The following is a 21,755-nucleotide window of genomic DNA, read 5'->3' on the forward strand; positions in this document are numbered from 1 at the left end:
TAAACTCACAATTTGGTTTTATGATGCAGACCTGGGGGCTACCCTTTATTATAGCAAAGACTTATGGAGTTGAATGAAGACCCATGGGGGAGGAAAACCAGGAGTCTAGATCTCACTAAAGAAATTATTTCTGATATACTTTGTATATCAGTAGAGGACTTCAAGATAATAATTTGCTATCTAAATAGTTCTTAGTTTTATCATTTGTGAAATGAGTATCAGTATTCTAATTATTTTTATATAGAAAATGTTTTGTAGTCCTTGAGTAGAAGAGAAATAATAGAATTTTAGATTTAGAGCTGGAAGGTCATCAAGTCCAGACTTTTTCATTTTGCAGAGGATAAAACTGAGTCCCAGTAAAGTGACTTGCTCAAGGTCACACAGATAGTAAGTAGAAGTAGAATTGGAACCTAGGTTCAGTGACTCCAACTTCTGTATTTTCTGTAGTTATCACACTGAATTTGCAAGCGTGCATGCCTATGTGTGCACATGCCTTCAGGGTCATTAAAATTAATTTCAATGAAAGGGATATCATAGGTTGCATAGAATCCCTAAGGAGATGGAAAATAGTACAGCTTGATGAGACTGAATATGATGTCTGCTCACCCTTAAGAATGTCTTCCCAATACCCTCTATATTCAGAATTCTCACTTTAATCTTTCATTACATTTCATTGGCAAGAACAAAGGACATATCTAACTGAGTAAGTTATCTACTTCAACTATTTTAAATTGAATAGTTGGTGCTTTCTCACTCTCTTTCCTTACTACCCTTTCTCTTTCTCTTCCTTTTTTCTTTTCCCTTTCTTCTCTCTCCTCCTTTCTCTCTCCCCTCCTTCCCCCCTCCCTCCCCCACATCTCCTGAGCTTGAACTCTGACCATCTTTAGTAGGGTTTGATTCAGTTTGTTAAATCCCCTAATTTCTACCCACACATGCCCAAGGCTACTTAAATGATACAATGAGCTTTTTAGTATTCATAAAATCACTGTTCTCTTGCTGTACATCCACTTTCCTCTAATTCTATGTGATTGTATGTAACCAGAATAATTTGCCCTACATGATGTCTCTAAATGACATGGATACCTGTAGTCTTTCAAGCCTGACTGCTCTGTATTGATATTAATTTTTTGCTGAAATATTTGCACAGACTTATATGGGTTTCAGATTATGGTAAAGGATAAAAACACCACTGGGGAAGGGGCAGTCTTGTTTTCACTTTCTGAATAAATTTTAAAATTTTCCATTTGGAGAATTGAAAGAAAAAAGAGAGGAAAAAAGGAGAGAAGCAAGAGCGAGAGAAAAAAATAGAAGGGGAGAGAGGGGGAAAATGACAGGAGAGGAAAAGAGGCCCAACGATGAATAAAGGCAGAGACCAAAAGAGAAATAAAGGACAAAGGAAGAATAATCTACTCTCAATGATAAATGAGAATAATTACTATGATAATGATATACACACACACACACATACACACACACACACACACACACACACACACACACGAAACATCTCCAACAGGTTTCTTTCCATTCTCCTAAATATGAGTAACACTCCTGAGTATCATGAATAATTTATGCAATAGGACATTGCCATGGAACCTTGGGTCTAGAAATAGCAATGGACAGTTGCATCGAAGCCCCAAACCTTTCCCACCTTCTGAAGTTTCCAAAGAGAGGGTAAGAGCACAGGCAGAGAGCACATGCCAATATTTACCTTCTTCACAGTTCCCTCCTTTGTAGCCAACAGAGCAAACACAGTTCCCTTCAATGCAAGATCCGTGACCTCCACATGAAGGATCGATACACTGACTCAGGGGTACATCACATTCCGCGCCTTTCCAGCCACTGTAGCACTGGCACGTTCCTTTTGAATATTGTCCATTTCCACTACATAGGACAGGGCAGGCAGCTACAAAAAGGATGACAAAGTAATAGGTCACACAGTGAGCACACACTACAAAGTTTGTGTCAGAAATCAAGGGAGAAAAGTCATTTTCTGCACTGAACTTGGAAATCCAAAGACCTGGATTCCTGTTTTGATACTAGCTGTGTGATTAGAGATGTTACTTAACCACCCTTAGTCTCAGTTGTATCACCTGTAAAATGGATATAATAATACTATTTCTACCTAACACAATTTTACCATTAGGTAATAGGTTTATGATCATAAAGTGTTAGCCTAAGTGAGCTATTGCTACATTTATTAAACATATCCATTAAGTTCGCTTGAGGCAGCTGGTGGTGCAATAGATGGAATGCTGGGATGTGAATCAGGAAGACCTGAGTTCAAATCCTGATAGCTAAGTAATCCTGAACAAGTCATTTAACTTCTGCTTGCCTCAGTTTCCTCTACTAAAGGAACTAATAATAATATTTACCTCAAAAGGTTGTTGTGAGGATTGAATGAATTAATATTTGGGAAAAAACACAGCACTGAGTCTGGTAACTAGTAGACACTATAGAAATGCTTATTCTCTCTCTTCCCCAACTGATCAGGATTTTTGATAGCAGTGCAAGAATATAGTTAGATAGGAATATTAGTACAGTGGTGGTGGTGGTATATATATGTTATCATCTTTATTTTATTCATTTATATGTGCCCATGAGAGGAAGAGAAAAGGAAGGAGAAGGTCAGGATCATGTTTTTAGTGGTTTATTATTTGGGAAAGGCTTTTGTAAATATCAGTGGGATGGAATGTTGAAGTTAATGGTGACTCTAAAATTGGGAACTGTCTTTGACTTCCATGCATCCATGCTCTGCTTGCTTCTTCCTCCCCTATTCCCCTACTTTTCTCCTTCCCTTTCAGAAATCACTGAATTGTATCTTAGTTGAAATCACCCATAGACTTAAATGGCAACATGATACCTTTTAGCACCATTTAAAGCCATCTCAAGATCATTTTGGTGCTTGAAACTTGGGTAATGCCTCTAACATTCAGAGATCTTGAGTAATTAAGGTAGATTCCTTATCTACCTCAAGTAGCATCTGTTTATGTTATCTCTTATTTTTGAGTACAGGATAAGCTCACATGATGGTGTTTTGTGCTTTTATATATATTTTATTGATGTGGACATGTAAATGTATATTATGTATGTATATTTAATATACATATATGTATATATATACATACAATTCTGCAAGATCTGCATTTAAGAAAAAAAAGTTCCATTCTTACTCTCTTTATTGCCTATATAACTCATCTGGTATATATTGCTTTGGGACACTTTTTGTTTCCTTGCTCTGTATGGTTATCTAATCCCAGTATTGCTCTTTATTGATTCACATGTATATGTCTTACAGCTCCAATTAGGTATAATTTTCTTTAAGGTTAAGATCATCCATTACACTTTTTTTTGCATTGCTTCCTTCTTCCACCCCCAAAACTAAGCACAGTGCAGTATATATGCTAAGCACTGTCTAGTTAAAAAAAAAAAAGTTGATCAGACAAATCCTTATTGTATATTACTGACTTTTTGTGATTCTCAAATAATGGAGAAAATAATCATATATGAATCTATTTAACAAAAGGCAAGGAAGACTATATGGAGTTGATATGATTGTGTGAAGATCTCTAGAAAAGCACTGAAGGGATCACAGATTTAGAGTTGAAAGGGAACTTAAGAGATCATTTACAGAAAAAGAATCTTGAGGCTCAGAGAGAGGATTTTTACTAGTAGCAGAGGCAATCTTCAAACCTATATATTGTCTAATTCCACAGCCAAGATTTGGTATGTTATCCTAGGTTGTCTGCTTAACTTGTACAAAAGCTGGTCAAATTAGCTGGGACCAGCCCTTGAAAAATGTTGAAGATGATATAGATCTATTCTCAAATGATATTTGGTGAGCTATTTGCAAAAACAATTTGGGCAAAATGCTCAATAAATTCCATAGCCTCATCTTGTCATCAGAGTAGAAGGGTCAGCTAAGAATAGAGGATAAGCTCTCTAAGGTGAGGAAATTTGCTTTCTGTTTCTTGGATCTTCTAATAGTGGAATCTATCCACAGTGGATACATCTGCTGACTGACTGATGAAGCATTTGCTTCACATACAAGATAACCTTGTCAACACTCAGGGAAAGGAAGAAGAGGAAACAACATTAAATAGTTTACTGGGGAAAATTATTGTCATTTTTTTGAGAGAGAATTGGTTTACTGATGTATTCTCAGAGCTGGGAAAGGGTTTCATAATTTCCTCATAAAACTCAGGCTAAAAATCTAGGTAAAAATAGAGCGGGTCTCTTGATTAAGAGAATTAACAACAATAATTTTTTTTCTTGTTGAATATAGATACTCTCCCCTTGAATACTGAAGTATAAGAATATAGTAAAAAACAAAATAGTCAACATATTAGTAAAATGTTTCCAAGTTTTATACTTCAGTTTTGATTATAAGAACTTTAGGTAAGATGGCAAGGAAAGTTTGACTTACAGGAATAGAACAGAACTGAACTCCTATTCTAAAAAATATTAGGATCTTTGTGAACCCAAATAGATACATAAACAATATTTTCATTAACAGCAAAATAGAGTTAAAATGTTTTCTCTTTGTTCATAATGCAATCTTCCTTCTGTCTTTTTCCCCCTTTCTTTTTTTCTTCTTTCTTCTTTCTTTTTCAGAAGTTTGAATTCACAGGTGATGGTAGAAATGGGGCCAGGGCTAGGTGACAGGAGTTGAAATTCTCTAATTGGTTAAGAATGGCTTTAATGTTAACTTCAATGTCTGGAAAATCAAATCAACAGTGCAATTTTTCTAAATTATCCTAGAAAAATTGAAATTAGGATAGAAATTTCTTCTGTTTTTGCCCCTTTGGGTTGCCAGTGACATATGGGATGAAGGAAAAGGATGCCTGTTGGTCAAGATTGAAATCTTTTCAGCATTGCCTCCTTGACCTATAAGTGTACAGATGCTGGATTGACTGGGGCCAGACTTTTGATTGATGAACTGGTCTCTTCACATACTAAAGGAGGAAGGAAGGAAGTCACAAAAGAAGACAGTATATACAGGGGGATGAATATACCAGCTTCAGAAAGGGGAAGAAGGTACCCAGTGGAGGGGGTCATTGCCATGACTGGCAATTGTGTTGGGAAGGATGTCAGCCCTGGGGTCCTCAGCACTGGACTACTTGGACAAGATCTACATGATCAAACCATACAAAAATGGTATAGAGCAAATGCTGGCTTTGCCAGAGATGTTCAGATAGCTAAGATCAGAGCTGGAGAAGCCTCACTCATTTCTTCTCCATTTCCCCTTCTTCCTCCTTTCCTGAGAGAGATGTGTGCCTATTCTCTGAATTTTTATTTCTTAAGTCTATTTTCCATTCCCTTTGTTTTTTCAGTTGGTCAGTAAATGAACAAGCAATTTATTCACTATTTATTAAATCCTAGGCAATGTATTAACTGCTAGAGAAAACATGATCACTGTCCTTAGGAGACTCATATTACAACAGGAGGAAAATTATGCAAATAATTCTGCATAACTAGAGGATAGAATGCTGCATATGAGTAACTGTAAAGTTTATATGACAAGTTTACTTTACATGACTGTAAAGTTCATGGACAAAAGTGAAATATAAGAAGATTCCAAGAATACAGAAAGGGACCAGATTCTTTCTTTTTTTTTGCAAGGCAAATGGGCTTAAGTGGTTTGCCCAAGGCTACACAGCTAGGTAATTATTAAGTGTCTGAGGCTGGATTTGAACTCAGGTACTCCTGACTCCAGGGCTGGTGCTCTATCCATTGTGCCACCTAGCTGCCCCTAGGGACCAGGTTCTTAATAGTTTTAAATGCCAAATAGGATTAAACATTTAATTAAATGGAAGAAATAGTGAGCCACTGGAGTTTAATGATAGTGAAGAAAGGGAGGAAGATAGTAAGACCTTTATTTTGGGAATGACTTTGTCACCAGGTGGATGGACTAGATTAGAGATTTCTGAGGCAATTATAAAGCTACTGCAAATAGTTCAGACAAGAGGTAATAAGAGCTTATACATGAGTGGTCACTGTTTAAGTGGAGAAAAAAGGCAAATATATGAGAACTGTTGTTAAGGCAGAAAGGACAAGTTTTGACAATAGATTGGATACATAGAGTGACTACAATTGAGGGATGCTGAATGATACCCAGGTTATAAGCCTGAATGACTGAAATGATGGTATGCCCTCAACAACAACAGGAAAGTTGGGAAGAGAAGTTCTGTTTTGGATATGTTGAGTTTGAGATGCTTACTAGACATCTCCCGAGATGTCCAAGAGGCAACTCTTCATGTAGGACTGGAACTAAGAAGAGAAATTAGAGGTGGATATATAGCTCTGAGAATAATATGCATGGAAATGAAAGCTGAACACCTGGAAGCTGATGAGATCACAGAGCAATATAGAATAGAGGGCTCAGGGCAAAAACCTTCCATTTTTGTGTCCTTGCTTAGGATTACACAGAGAGAAAGAGACAATAGGGGAGGTGCAGGAACACTCAGAAAGAGAAGGAAATAGATTTTTGCAATTGTTAAAACAGTGACATATTTTACCAAAATACTCCCAGCCTCAGATTCACAGTTATTTTTATAACTTTTCAGAGTAAAGAGAGAAAATTGGACTTGGATCTTTCTGTGCAAACAATTCAGTAGCTTTGGCTGGGGGAGACTGATAAACTGGCATTACAAGGAGAGTGGGGCATTGGCCATTAATTTCCCCTTTCAATTGTTTTTCATGTGACTGAACTCTGGATTGGACTATCATGCTCAGGAACCTCATTATCCTCTAAAATCATTTCAACCTTCAAATTCACACTTCATCAGTACCCCTTGATCCCTTGGATTAGAGAAGGAGTAGGAATTCAGAGCCACCATTTAAGAAGAGTGTCCAGGCTAGCCATCTTTTCATTTCTCGTTTGTTCAGAATTTTGCATCACTTTTCCCACTGAATACTTTTTCCCCCAACTCCTTTCAGCTTCCTGTGGTGAATTATCACCCCCCCCCAGTAGACTGTAAGCACCTTGGTTTCAATTCCGTTAACTAATGATGTAAGGTACAGGTGTAAGTACCTTGGCAGAAATTGTCTCTTTTCCTTTTGTTTTTCCTTTGGGCTCCCCAGAGCTTAGAAGGACACTTTGTACATAGTAGGCACTCAATAAATGTTTATTGATTGTCACCTAATTTCAAAAAAGAAAATCACTTTTCCAGAGGGATGGAGCAGAGAAGAAGCTGGAAATAAAAGTCATCTTCAAGTTGAAAAGCCAAGAATATACCTGGAAAGAATAGAATAGCTCTGCCTCCACAATGGTAGGGACAATTAAATAGAGTGATAACCTTGCTCATCCAGTACATACATACATCAGATTCACACCACCAAACTCCTGCTAAATGTCAAATACTGAAAATATAGATTCTGCATAAATCTCTTTAGAAGCAACTACCAACTCAACCCGAATGTAGTCAAAATGAAAAACTTTATGCTTTTTGGCTAACAGAATGCTATCTGGGTTCTGTTGGTGGACTTAACAAAGCACAAGGCTAGGCTAATGAGAAGAGTGAAGTTCTCTAGTAATCCATTTGCTACCAGGGCAAACTGAGGGCACATAAATGCCAAGGGAACTCTTCACCAATGTTTCCAGGGCTGCTCTCCACCTGAGAACATCTTCTCGAGGGGATAATTGATTCATTCTCTGACATAACTCAAACCAAAGCATTTCAGCAGCTAAGTCTAAGGTACTCTTGCTGGGAAAATGCTATATGTAAGCCAGATGACTAGGACAATTAGAACTTTTACTATATCATATTTTTATAATTGTTAAAATGTGGCTATCCCTTATTTTTGGTACTACTGGGAATGAAATATCTGTTTTCATTAGATACTGAATTGAAGCCAGGAGACTTATTTTTCATGTAAGTGTTTCAATTTGGAAACAATTTCTATGCAGGTTTTTTAAAAAAAGAAAATCTATTACATTCCAAAGGTGAAAACATCATCAAGAGATATTTATCAGAATGTTGGTTCCTTTCTCTTTCCTATGCTCTGTTCAGTGAAAGGCAGGCAACAAAACAAAGAGGCCCAGACCTATAAGAGTTACATGTGTGGAAACACATTAATCCTCCCCCTCTTTAGAATATTAAGAAATAATATTTTCTTAGAGTTTGGCCTAAAATCTGTGGTCTCATCTTTTTAAAAGTTACCTGTACTTAATTAACCTGAGGAGACAGTGTCCTAGCATTAAGTTCTCTAGCATCATTCTTGTCAAAGTCCTAACTACTTTCTAAAGAGAGAAGCTTCATCAGCCTCACCTGAAAACTGATTAATCAAAACTGAGAGCACTTTGATTAATTCAATTAAGAGAAGTAGCACTTGAGTTCACCTTCAACTAGGGAAAAAGGAAAATCCTTAGAGGGAGGGGTTAAATGGGATTGGATTATTTTAGGAAAAGATTCTCCAGGGTGTAGAAAGTTAAGTGGCTTGACTTTCTATTTGATGAATTAAACTGTTTATCTGAACTTCATAATGATGTTTTACCTTAATGTGGAATTTCTACTTTTCTTTTGATATGGGTCAGTGTGATGTTTTCAAAAGCACAATGGATGTTTCTCTCTTTGGATTTTTTTTTCCTTAAGAAAGGTTGTTTAGAATGATTTAAATAACAAATCTGTCTCTGGCTGATTTGTGCCTTAAACAGAGAATTCAGAGTTTTTCTTCAATAAACACAAAAAATATTTCATGTTCTTGCTCTTTTTCCTATCATCTATGGGAATAAGACATTATGCATGTGGACTTATATTAAAAATCAATAAAAAGGTTGGTAAAAAATTATAATTTGTGTTTTCCTAAATATTATAAAAGGCAGTTCTTGGAGTTATGCTGGAGAAAAATAAGTCAGTGTTGTCAATGACATTTGATAAGCTAACAGGCTAATAAAAAAAAGACATTTTAGACTTAAATAGTCTGATGCTTATCATAATGATCAAGGTGGAAGGCTTTTTTTCCCCTTCAAAATTAATTTCTCACCAACAGGGACTTTTATGTGATGAGATGAATTATCAGTGTTATTTGTACCATGGGATATAAGGAAAGCAACCACCTGTATTCCCAGTCTTAACTAAAATGATCTCTCACATGTAGCATGAAGCCAATGGGATATTTTAAAAAGGGTCTAAGGTTCTAAAGTTGGTTAGTAATAAAAAGCATTGTTAAAAAGCCCAGCCCTCTGTTGTCCCTGCATGGATATCGTCATGTATAGATAGAAATCACAAATAAAGATGTTTTCAAATGAAAAGTGTTAGCATCTGTTCCCATTTCCCTTTGGAAAACAGACTCTTCTAGTCTGCTTAAAATTCAGTATTCCAAAGGCACTGTAAAGGTAGCAGGGGATAGTTTGATTTCCTTAAATAACCAAGGGGGACAGGTTATCTAAACACATAAAAGTAACAGATTCCTCATTTTTGTTGATGACAGGGGTGGGGGTGGAGGAGAAAACAAGGAATATAGAAGAATTGCAAGCCAGACATTTTGTTCAGGTGCTAGTAGAGACAGAAGTAGACCCCGATTCTGGCTCCATCCTTCACTTACTCTATTGCTCACAGCAAATTATTTGGTTTCCCAGTGCCTCAGTTTTCCCATCCAATAAATGGGCAGAGCCCTGACTGATAAAATTGTGGAAAGGAAATGTCAAGGTTCAATGACAAAGTACAAATACAAAATGCCACGGTGATTCTAAGGACAGTGGAGCTTTGTCTGAAGCAAAGATTATTATTATTTCCTTCCATGATAAGGTATCTGGTCTTCATGGGACAAGAGCTAGACTGGACTCACATAGCAGAGGGAATGAAGGGACTCCACTGGTCAGCCAGGGTCAGTCGCCACTTTGGAGGGCCAAAGGGCAGATCCACCAACTTCCTAATTCTGATTCTGTCAACTAGCACATTAATAAGCCAGAAAGTGAATCGGGGAAGCATTTCCAGAAGGACAAAAAACTCATCAGGTGTGTCAAATCTCTGACATTCAGAAACCATGTGGGGAAAGCAGCACACGCTGACTTAAGCACTAAAGTATGGATGCTTTAATTAATCCGGGGTGAATTTAATTGCTTTAGTTAAGTGGAAATCGGGTTAAAAATGATGCAGAGCATGCTGGGGTGTGTTAAAAACATGACATATGAGTTGGATGAATCGATAAATTAAAAGTGCACAGATGTTTTAATTAAACCCAGGGAAGTTAACGAAGATCGCTAGAGACTTTTAAGCCTATGATTAATTCAATTCATTTAAAATACCTGTAGAGATATGGGGATGCTTCCATTTTGAGAGTTATAAAAGTTCTCAATCGATAAGTACTTAAGCTGTTCTTCAAAAAAAAAAGTGTAAGTTGTGTTTTTTTAAATGACTGAGCAGCATTAATTACATAATGAATATTTAAATTCTTTCAAGTACCCAGCAAGCTTTTTTCTTAGCTCAAACCCAAACTGAGAAAGCTGTAGATTTTTCATTATTATTGGTTATGTGACCCAAGGTATCAGCATGGGCTTCTGTTCACCTTCCTGCCTGGAGCCATCTGTTGCCCCATTATCTTACAGCTCCTACCTCTGGTGACTTTGTTAAGAGAGCCTGCCCTGTAGAGCACCCCCTGCCCACTGCCCCTGACCTACCTGCTCTCAAAAGATTGGTTTATTTCCTAATAAAGAGAGGTTTTGCTAAGCGCAGCACTTCACAAGAGCTGTACAGATCAAATTTATAACATATCAAGTTTCACTGGGGTTGGGCACTCTGCCTTCCAAGACTGCTGTGCTACTCTGCTGGTGGGTTTGAAACAAGGGTTTTCAGCTTCAGTATCAATTTAATCTTGGGAGCTGGCTCCTTTAAGCCCTTAAAAAGTTATTTATATTTTGTAATACACCATAAAAGCATCCGTGGTTGCCAAGTTTTCAGGGCTCAGGGCATGGACTATCACTTCATCACCAAGCAATAAATTAAGTTAATATGTACTATGCCTATGAAACCAGGGAGGCAGGGCTTTCTCTACCTCTGGAGGGGGGATTCTGGGAGAAGGGATGAATGGAGGTTGGAAGTGCCATCCCCGAGCTCTGCTTCTTTTTGTAATTCTCATCAGAGACAAGAGGGGCAGTAAGTACTGTGTGCACTTGCTGTGGATGTGCCATCCCAGACTTCATATGAGGCCGAGGAATCTCTGAACTGTACTGAGGCCAGCAATCCATGTGTGTTGTGGGGTGGGGGGTGAGGGTGGACTATATTCCGATGTCAAGATGAAACAGGGAGATGAAATGATGCGGTAGGCAGACAACCAAGATCTTTTGGTTGGTGACAACTTCATCTTAATTACCAGGGTGGAGAGGGGTAGTTGCAAAAGGGGAAAGTGGGCTGGGAGAGGAACAGGATAGAAGCAGGGAGGAAAAAATGTAGATGTCTTCATGAATGTTCCAGTCCACATGGTCACTGGGGGGGGGGGGGGGGGGAAGAGAGGAACAGATGGGATTTCAGCCTTTTTCTTTGGAGAGCAGAGAGGCCAGCTGTTAGACATAAAACCTGCTTCCCTGCCAAGGGAGCTTAGGAGGCTTCAAACTTCCAGAAGGAGCCTGTCATCAAGAAGCAGTCCTGGAGTGGTGAGGTAGGAGCCCACCCCCCACAAAACTCATCCCACCATTATGGAGGGAGGAATCTGACAGGCTCTTATCTAGATCAAATGGAAGGAATTGCTATGCATGATCATCTGTCCCAAAGAGCAGAGTGGAAAAAAGCAGAGAAGGCTCCAGAGGCATTTTGGCAGTATGGAAACATTGACTAATGAAGAGGAGAGAAAATGACTGATCTCATATTAGAGTGGTCAGACAGTCTCAGCTCATCCAAACTGCCTATGTTGCTAAAGCTGCATATTTTAGTGGTGTTGATCTTGCTAGTATGTCATGTCAAAGAAGCAATGGTGACTCAGTGGATAGAAGTGCTGGATCAGGAAGACCTAAGTTCAAATCTAGAGTAGACACTTACTAGCTGTATGATCTTGACCAAGTCATCTAGCCTCTGTCTCAGTTTCTGCAACTGTAAAATGAGGATGTAATAATGTCTGCTTCCCAGGTTTTGTGAGGATTAAATGAAATATGAATTTTTTAAAAAGCACTCAATAAATTTACTGGTACATAGTAGGCACTATATAAATGCTTATTCCCTTCCTTCACTGTTCCTTCAAAGAGCAGACTCATGAAATCTTCCTAGCAAAGGCTTCTTATGGCTGGAAGTCAAGTAGCAACTCCTTTCTTTTGGAAACACTGCATTTTTAATTCTCCAAATTAAATTAAATTCAATAGACAGTGATTAAGTTCCTATTACAGGTAGAACACTGTGCCAAGTTTTGGAAAAAAGAGACAAAAATCTTAATTCAGACATAGTCCTTGCCCCCCATGGAACTTATAATGAGATAGCACTCATTTCATATCACTTATTTAGGCACCAAATTATATATATATATATAATATATGTATATATGTATCATACATATAATATATAGTATGTATATGCATTTGTGTATTGTGTGATTTGATACTATATATGTCTAGTATTATATGTCCATAATACATATATGTACTATGTACATATACACATATAACATTACTTTGTGTTTTATTTTTTATCTGTTTTATGTATAGTAGGTTTATCTTCCCAATGGGACTATAAACTCCTTGAGGACTCAGGACCATATCTTATGCTTGTTTTGTATTCCAGACAGAGTATACATGTATGCATAGTATGGTGCAAGTTCATGAGAGATGCTAATTAAATATTTGTTGAATTCAATAGATTAGATTATAGTCTATTTAATCTGGAAAGTCAGGCATTAATTAACATAATTCTGTTTTTTCCAGGCACAAAGCTTGTCACCAAGAATAGGATGTAGAATTGCAGTTACATGCTCATGACTTCAACACATAGGGCTATGGAAATGGATAGAAATCTTCATTTTAATGGTGCAAGAAAAAGGGTGAATCTGATTCCTGACCAAAATACAAGGAACCTGCTTATTTAGAGCAATTTTAGCAGCAGAGCATCTTTATCATTCTGAGACTGTAACTAGACAGTAAAGAAATTCTGAGTCTTTATGTTTCTTCTAGTAGCAAAGGATCTCAGAATGCATCTCATGGAAGTATTAATTTGGGAGTCAGGATGGAGTTTGAAAGTGCCATCCCTGAACTCCTTTTATAACTCTCATTAGGGACAAGAGGGGCAGCACTATGGGCACCTGCTGTGAATACAAGACCTTCATGGCAGATGAATCTCTCTGAATTGTACCTAGGACAGCAATATCTGTGTGTGTGTGTGTGTGTGTGTGTGTGTGTGTGTATGTGTATTGTAGTAGTGGTGGTGGTAGTGGTAGAAGGTTAAATTCAGAAATCATGCTGAAATAGGGAAATATATATATATATGTATATATATATATATATATATACATATATATATATATATTACATTGTATATACATAAAAAGTTAAGATAGAAGGAGTTTTGGTGACATGTCCAATAAGATAGAAATGGAGCTCAGATTTCTACTGCAGGTCTTGGCTCTAGTATTGTTGGAGGCTTAGCAGTTGGCTGAGGGGCAGAGGCCAAGAGGCTGCCACAGTATATAGAGGTAGAGGATACCATCTTGATTGTACTATTTAAAGCAGGAATTCTTTACCTTTTTGCCTATGTGTTGTAGACTCTTTTGTCAGTCTAATGGACCCTTTCTCAGAAGAATATTTTTCAAATATATAAGATTAAGATTATAACAGATTACAAAGGAAACTGAGGGTTGGTGAAATCCGCAGAACCCTTTTCTGATCTCTTCATGGTCCTTTTGTCTTGGGATTGCTGGTTTAATGAGAGGAAGGGTCTCTAAAGGATGAAAACGGGAAGGAGATCAACCATTCAGAAGACTAACTTTTCTTTCCTGCCTGTAATTTGTGGGAAGTCCCTCTCCCAACTCTCAGTTTTGCTTTCAGTGAAAGCATATACCCCACTAGGGATGAAGAATAATAAAGGTGCCACATAATAGTAGGACTTCTTCGATGTGCAGAGGAGGATCCCTGCTGGTTTTCCCTGTTTTTAGAAAAGCTTGCTAAGAAGCCGAAACAAACTTCTCAAGACAATGTTTTTCATTTGGTAGCAATGGCACTTGTGGTTCTCCAGTGACAGCTGTAGAGCAGCAGGAGTTGTCATTTCCAATACTTACTAACTACTTATTACCCAATGACATAGGTTTGGGTTTGTTAAGTTTGTACTGCAGGGTAGGGGCACAAACATGACAAAAAATAAGCAAATAGAACAGCTAGTATTAAAATGGACAATCAGAAACCCCAGGAGGATGCAATTCTTCTGTTTGGAATGCAAACAGGATGTATATTTCTATGTTTGGAAAACTCTATTAAATATACAAATGGACTTAAAATGAAAAAAAAATTTAAAAAACCCTACTCTCATGCTTAGATTTGTGAAAAAGAGTGACATACTTTGTCAGGAAGCCAAAAACAGAGAGAAGGAATGTGAAGTAATGAAAAAGCCACACAAGAGGAATAGATAAAACTTATAATAAACAACAATTTGAATAATGAATGCAATTATGGCTGGACAGGAGAAGCATCTGATAGATTATGATGCCCATCACTGAAAAAAATGCCATCTTTACTTAAGGTATGAATCTGAACAGATTGTCTATTGTATCATGTAGCTAATTCAACATTTTTACATAAAATGTATATACAACTGTCCTTAATTATTTGCATCTTTTTCTCATTTCCATATCTGGTCTCTAGTTCTCTATAGAAGATAAACCATAGCTTTTCCCTTATATCTTTACCACCTTATTATCCTTCTCTCTGAGTAGCTACATTATTTATAAGTTTTTTGGGGGGTGGTAAGGGAGGGAATGTCTTGACCTACGATTTTATTGGTGTAGTATATTGAAAACTAGATTACCACTCATAGCCTTAGGGGATTGCCTTGGGGTTAACAAATAAAAAAGCATTTTATTTTCCTGAATGTCAAATGCAACAAATAGGTCTGAGAAGCCTAGGATCAAATAGTTACATTTTTTCAGAGACTGGATGCAAATCCTAATGCCAAGGTTGGCTTTATCCACTATACCCTGCTGCCTATTCACTCATACAAGTTTAAGACAATGTGGTGTAGTAGACAAGAGTCAGCCTTATGTTGAGAAAGCCTTTATTTAAGTCCCACTTCTGACATACTTTGGCTGTGTGACCCTGGGTAAGTCTCATACACACACACATACACAGAGGTGTGTGTGTATATGTATGGATGAGTTATCTTTTACTACATGTTATTGTTTCATGTTTCAGGTCCATTTCTCTACCTCTACTAAATTGAAAAGCCTTTTTGAATCAGGTACTATGATGTCTCATATAATTCATCACTTGCACCTCTCTAATGGGCTTGTCCTGTTTCACCTGGTGTAGTATACTAGTTATCTGTTTTTGTATCATATCTCCCTATTTGACTGTTAAGAGCCATAGGAATAAGCACCCCATCTTTTCTAAATTTTATCTCCCCCAACTGCTAACACAATGCTCTGCATACAGCATGGGTTTAATAAAGGTTTAGTTGATTTATTTTTCCTCACACTTCATTCTCTGACACTATTTAAAGAGACTGGAACATATAGATGAATCCTTAATTTAGAATTGGAAGGAACAAAATTCATCTTGTCCAACCCCATCATCTTAAAGATGTGGAAACTAGGGCTCACTAATGATGATTGATTCAGGATCATAGAGGTAGAGTGGAGATTTGAATCCAGGTCCTCTGACTCCAAAAACAGTGCTCTTTCTATTATACCATCCTGTATCTCAATAAATACTCAGGTAACCTGTCAACATTCACTGTAAATATGCCTTTGGAAGCTCTATCTAGGTAATCATTTTAATAACAGAAGAGGTAGTGATAAAGTCTCAGGTATATCTGAGGAGATGGGAGTCTCAACAAGTGGTCAAGAAAGTAAACATGTACTTCTGTCATCTGTACACACATTCAGTTGCTTTGCCAAAATGGGTTCTCTACCATAAACATGGCCAAGTCTCTATCTGGCAAGGAGAACCAAGGCTGCCTGCTACCTGCCATGAAGAAAGCTGGCAGATCCGAATCATCTGAGGTGAGGCCTTCAACAAAGGCAGAAAGTAAGGAGGAATCTGTCAGGAGAAACCAAGGGCTTGGGGTCTCCTAAGGTTTTCCTCATCAAAAGAAGGCCAGTGAGAACTCAGGGTAAGGGAGAGATTTGATGTCTTGTTGTAGGCTGCAGGAAATGAGGAACCAGCTGTCTCTTCCTTCCTTCTTGCTGCCCTATTACCGTTACTTACTGATAACACTTTGGGAGATGCTCAGGTTCATGTGTTGTTTCAACAGTGTGGTTTCCTTTAATACTTTTAGCTATCCTGGCAAAATAATGTAAAACTGCAGAGAGACACCCTCTCAGATCACTTGACTTATGTTCCACCTGAATAAAAAGCTCTGTTCTTTTTGGCTTAAAATCTTAGGTAAGAGCTTTACATATGACAAGCGAAATCAGCAGTTGTCCTTAAAAACCATATAGTCCAGGGTAGAACAGAGCCACATCAGCCTGCCAATTGCCACCTGACTCACCTCATCATTTAGTTCCCAAGTGTTGCTGGTATTCAGGTATCTTCAGGGCCAGACACACTTGAGATGCAGTTTTGAACCCTTGAGCCTTTCTCAGAACATGGGGCTCTCTGGTAAGTGGTCCTAGCCTAATATGAAGATTCTTAACTTAGAACCACCAGGAGGACACTACTTATCTAAAGTTCTCTGAACAGTCATCACCAGGATGAGGGCATCCACATGGCTTTAGCAGCAGCATTCTTTGAAGTGGATAAGGACATTCTCATTGATATTACAGTGGCTCAATGGATCAATCAACAAACATTAATTATTACGTGCTTATGGCTATGTGTGCTGGGCTAATGTGAAACAGTCTGTTCCCTGGAGGGGTTTGCAATTCATTTAGGGAAATACAGAGGTAGAGATAAAAAGTATAGGAAATAGATACAAGATATTTTGTGGGAGAAAGCTCTGGCAGCTACAGTGGTGGTGGGGGAGATCAGGGAAGGTCTCATTGAAAGGCTGGCAGTGGATCTAGGCTCGATCTTGAAGTAAATGATGCATTTAAAGAGTATGTGAATTCTAGGCACAGAGGACAGCTAATGAAAGGGAAAAGAAATGGGAAATGGGGTGTTGTACTTGAAGGAACAGTAGGAAGGCTAATTTGACTAGATTGTAGAGTGAGTGAAGGGGGACTGTTGCATAAAATGGCTGTAAAGGTAGTCTGGGGCCACATTGTGTAGTGCTTTAAATGCCAGAGGAGTTAATATTTGAGTCTAAAGATAAGAATGAGCCACTATATTTTACTGAATAGGAGAGTAACATAGTCAGACCTTGCCTTCTTGTCTGAGCTTACTGCTTCTGAATTTAACAAGACATAAGCATAGAGCTGATTTATTTATAGATCTGAAGAGATATTTACTTGCTTCTGAGGCACTTATTTAAACTTTACTTATAGAAGATTTAACATTGCATGCGGGAAAGAGGGGGGGGGGATTTTTTTCTCTTTTAAATATCCCCCAAAGGTTTGATTCACTGTAAGGATCAACAATCCAATAAAAACACACAAGGCCATTATTAGAGTTTAGTAATAGCTCTTAGGTATGTGAAGTAGCTTCTTTAACAACTACTCAATCATTTGGGCCACAAGGATCAATTATATATCACTGCTAAAACACATTCAATTGTATACCCATCCCACCACAGTGCATGCTAAGAATGCATAACACACACAAAAAAGATACTTTAAAAATCCCAGTGCACATCACATTACGGATCCATAACACAGAATGCATGCTAGTGCAAAAATCAATTTAAAATAAAAAGTTATTTAAGTGGCCAGAGTACTCAGGTTTAAAAAGACTAAGAGCTCGGCATGCAGTCATGAAAAATATGGTTTTAAAGATTAATAATATGTAGATGTTTTCCAGTGCTAAGATACATTTAGAACTTACATGCTATTATTCAGTCAGTCATTCTTTCAACAGACATTGATTAAGCACCTACTGTGTGCAGAGCACCTACTGTGTACAGTGCTAGGCGCTGGGAAAGATACAAAATTTAGATAAGACACAGCCCCTGCCCTCAAGGAACTTGATAACTTGTGGGGAGGAGGGGTAAAACACAAACAAATAACTTTAATACAAGCTATTACATCATTAAATGGCTTAGTATATTCAAGATCTGAGAGGGAAGGGCTTCAAGAGATCAGGGAAGAAATGGCATTAGATTGGTTTTTGATATGAGTAAAAATTTATCAAATCAAAAAATGCATAAAAATTTATCAAGCAAACTGGGGGAAGAATTTTATAACTGGATAAGGAAACACAATGAGTAAAGGCATGGAGGCTAGAGAGCCTAGTGAGGATTCATGTGACCTGGGCTTAGTCTGGCTGAATGGTGGAATGCCCAGAGGGAGAACTATAAGATAAAAAATGGAAAAGAATGGTGGTTTCAGATTGCATTTGGACCTTGAAGACTAGGTGAAATAGTAGTAGTAGTAGTAGTAGTAGTAGTAGTAGTAGTAGTATAGGAAAAGTGGTAGTGCTAGTGATAATAATAGCAGTAGTAGTAGTAGTAGTAGTATAGGAAAAGTGGTAGTGCTAGTGATAATAATAGCAGTAGTAGTAGTAGTAGTAGTAGTATAGGAAAAGTGGTAGTGCTAGTGATAATAATAGCAGTAGTAGTAGTAGTAGTAGTAGTATAGGAAAAGTGGTAGTGCTAGTGATAATAATAGCAGTAGTAGTAGTATAGGAAAAGTGGTAGTGCTAGTGATAATAATAGCAGTAGTAGTAGTAGTAGTAGTAGTATAGGAAAAGTGGTAGTGCTAGTGATAATAATAGCAGTAGTAGTAGTAGTAGTAGTAGTAGTAGTAGAGGAAAAGTGGTAGTGCTAGTGATAATAATAGCAGTAGTAGTAGTAGTAGTACAGGAAAAGTGATAGTGCTAGTGATAATAATAGCAGTAGTAGTAGTAGTAGTAGTAGTAGTAGTAGAGGAAAAGTGGTAGTGCTAGTGATAATAATAGCAGTAGTAGTAGTAGTAGCAGTAGTACTAGTAGTAGTATAGGAAAAGTGGTAGTGCTAGTGATAATAATAGCAGTGGTAGTAGTAGTAGTAGTAGTGGTGATAGAAGTAGTAATAGTGGTACTAGTAGTAGTGGTGGTGGTGGTGGTAGTACTGATAATAGTAGTAGTAGTAGTAACAGTAGCAGCAGCAACAAAGAGTAGCTGCTTGGTGGTATTTACATATTGATTTAAGGCTGGCAAAGCACTTTACAAATATTATTTATTTTATCTTTATAACACCCCAGGAGGTAGGAGCTATTATTATTATTATTCCCATTTAACAGAGGAGAAAAATGAGGCAAATAGGTTTTAACTGATGTGTTCAGGGTCGTATAGTTAGGAAATGTCTGAGGCTGAATTCAAACTCAGATCTTCCTGACTCTGGGCCCAGGAGTCCATTCATATCAATTATAAAAGCTACTTAATCAGCAATTGGTTCAGAATTCTATTAGCTAAGAAATGATGTAAGAAAGCTTATTCTAGTAGCATTATAAAGGTTAGATTTGGGGGGTGAAGAGACAGTCCAAGCCATTTCTGACACTGTAAAAGTAGGAAATTTTTCCTTCCTGTCTAATTCTCTCATCTTGGTAAAATTAGACAACAAAAGAAAATCTTCTAAATCATATTAAGAGTTCTGCTTTGAAGCCTCCAGTGCCCAGGGCCTTCAGAATGGACATGCCATCTGACAACCACCATACTAATCAGGGAAATATAGGAAATCTCAGCCAAAACATAGTTTTTTTTTTAACATTTCATCCTTCCTCTTTTCTTTGTATATGTGAATCTACCTTCGGACAGAATGTGGGGGATTGGTGATGTCTTACATAAAAGAATGCAATCTCTCTGACTTTTGTGAATTTCTTAAGTTTACTGGATTTTCATTCTGAAGGAAGTCTACTTAGTTCATATTATTTATGAATCACCATGAATGAAACATTATATGTATCAAAAGTGGGAAGTAAAGCATAAAGCATCACATGAATCTTATTAGTATTTGTAATTTGTCAATTTTTTTCAGTTCTGTGGGTAATATTTACCAAAAAAATCCTCCAATTTGTTCTGCTACTATCTATTATTCAAAAAAGTAGTTCCTATTATTTAGTGATTCTTAGAACATCCAGAAGGACATTCTGAATGAACAGACAGTAAGATCATAGGAGCACAGACCTAAAAAAAGGAATCTGAGCTCAGATTCTCTAGTGTTAAAGTCAGTGATCTTTTTTTCTCACTGAATTCTCCCCCTACAGAAGAGTTGAAGGACCTAAGTATGGATATGTTGAGTGAATTGCCAAAGTTCCACAAAAGAACTTGGAGAATGGTTCTTAAATGCCTTTATCCTCTTCTTGTCAGTTAACTATTAGCCTATGCTTTTTTCAAGAATTCAAGGGTCCAAGTCATTCTTGTATGGGGGGGGGTGCAGGTGAATTAATAACACAATTCCAGAGAAATCATACTAAGGTAAATCATGTTTCCTGGATTAAGACCATGGATAGGTGGAATGAATGAAATTTACTAACACAGAGATGCTTAATCTTCCATTACATGGAAGTTAATGATTATTACAAAGGAGTGATGGTAATTCACTCCCTACTTTTACAGGAAACAACAGTCATCTCATCTTTTAGCAAATTCTTCTTCTCTATACATATTGGCATCAAGGATAATGGCCCTCCTTATATGGGGTACACTGGCCAATTATCATATATCAAATCAGACTTTTAGCTAAAAGGAAAGATCCTGAACTTCACATAACATATCAGGAATCACAGAATCTTGGAGCTGGAAGCTACCTGACAGGTCATTTAGTCAAAGGATCCTTGATTAGAAATTTAGAGCAGGAAGGAACTTTAGAGAACTTTTTTTTTTTTTTGGCCAAAGAGGAGTCTGAGAAACAGAAAAGTTAAGTGATTTGCCCAGAATCACACAGCTAGTAAGCAGGATTTGAACCAATGTCCTCTTGGCTCCAAGTCTTGCCCTCTGTCTACAACATTCTTGACAAGTGGCTATTGTGTTATCTGCTGAAAAATGTTCAGCAACAGGAACTCATTTCCTAAACCAGCACATCACAATTTTGGATTCTGTTTTTTTGGTACAAAGTTTTTTCTTTTAAAAGACATTCATCTGACTCTTGACACCCTCTACCTCCCACTTCTTCTGCCAAGAAAAAGAAGTCTAATCTTTCTTCCTTGACTGCAGGAAGGCTGGCTCTACAGGTGCCATCTTCTATCCCCTCAGATCTCTCCACTAGAAAGTTTCAATCCTGTTTTTAAGTCTCATGACAAATACCTTTAGCACAGTCTGCTCCATGGAATCCAGGGAAGCAATGACACACTCCAGATACACATTCACCATTCCCATGACAATTACGTGGACAATCCTGCACAGAATCTGAAAGAAAGAAAAATTCAGTGATTGCCTTCTCCTGTTAGATTTTGATGAAATCTGATGATCACCAAATGTGATCTCGGTAGAATCACATACTTTTTTTTTAAGATATGCTAGACACATCAAAACCAAATCCTAAATGTAGTTAGCTCATAACGTTTGATTTGCTGTCAGTAAAGGCATTAAGAAAGTTTAAGAGTTTTAAGAATTAAGA

The 21,755-nt window shown here is 37.5% G+C and overlaps 1 protein-coding gene across 6 annotated transcripts in view; it reads right to left on the reverse strand.

Moving 5' to 3' along the window:
- The window catches only part of TENM2 (teneurin transmembrane protein 2), a 385,853-nt gene that overhangs the window by 120,766 nt on the left and 243,332 nt on the right, over positions 1-21,755 (reverse strand). For all 6 annotated transcript variants that reach the window (XM_074212469.1, XM_074212471.1, XM_074212470.1 and 3 more), the window contains 2 exons: positions 21,443-21,544; positions 1,712-1,906 (listed from right to left, as the gene is read on the reverse strand). In XM_074212469.1, coding sequence (XP_074068570.1) covers positions 1,712-1,906; positions 21,443-21,544 — 297 coding nt within the window. The remainder of the gene's footprint in view (positions 1-1,711; positions 1,907-21,442; positions 21,545-21,755) is intronic.

This window comes from Macrotis lagotis, chromosome 1, assembly GCF_037893015.1.
Source record: "Macrotis lagotis isolate mMagLag1 chromosome 1, bilby.v1.9.chrom.fasta, whole genome shotgun sequence".
Lineage (NCBI taxonomy): Eukaryota > Metazoa > Chordata > Mammalia > Peramelemorphia > Peramelidae > Macrotis > Macrotis lagotis.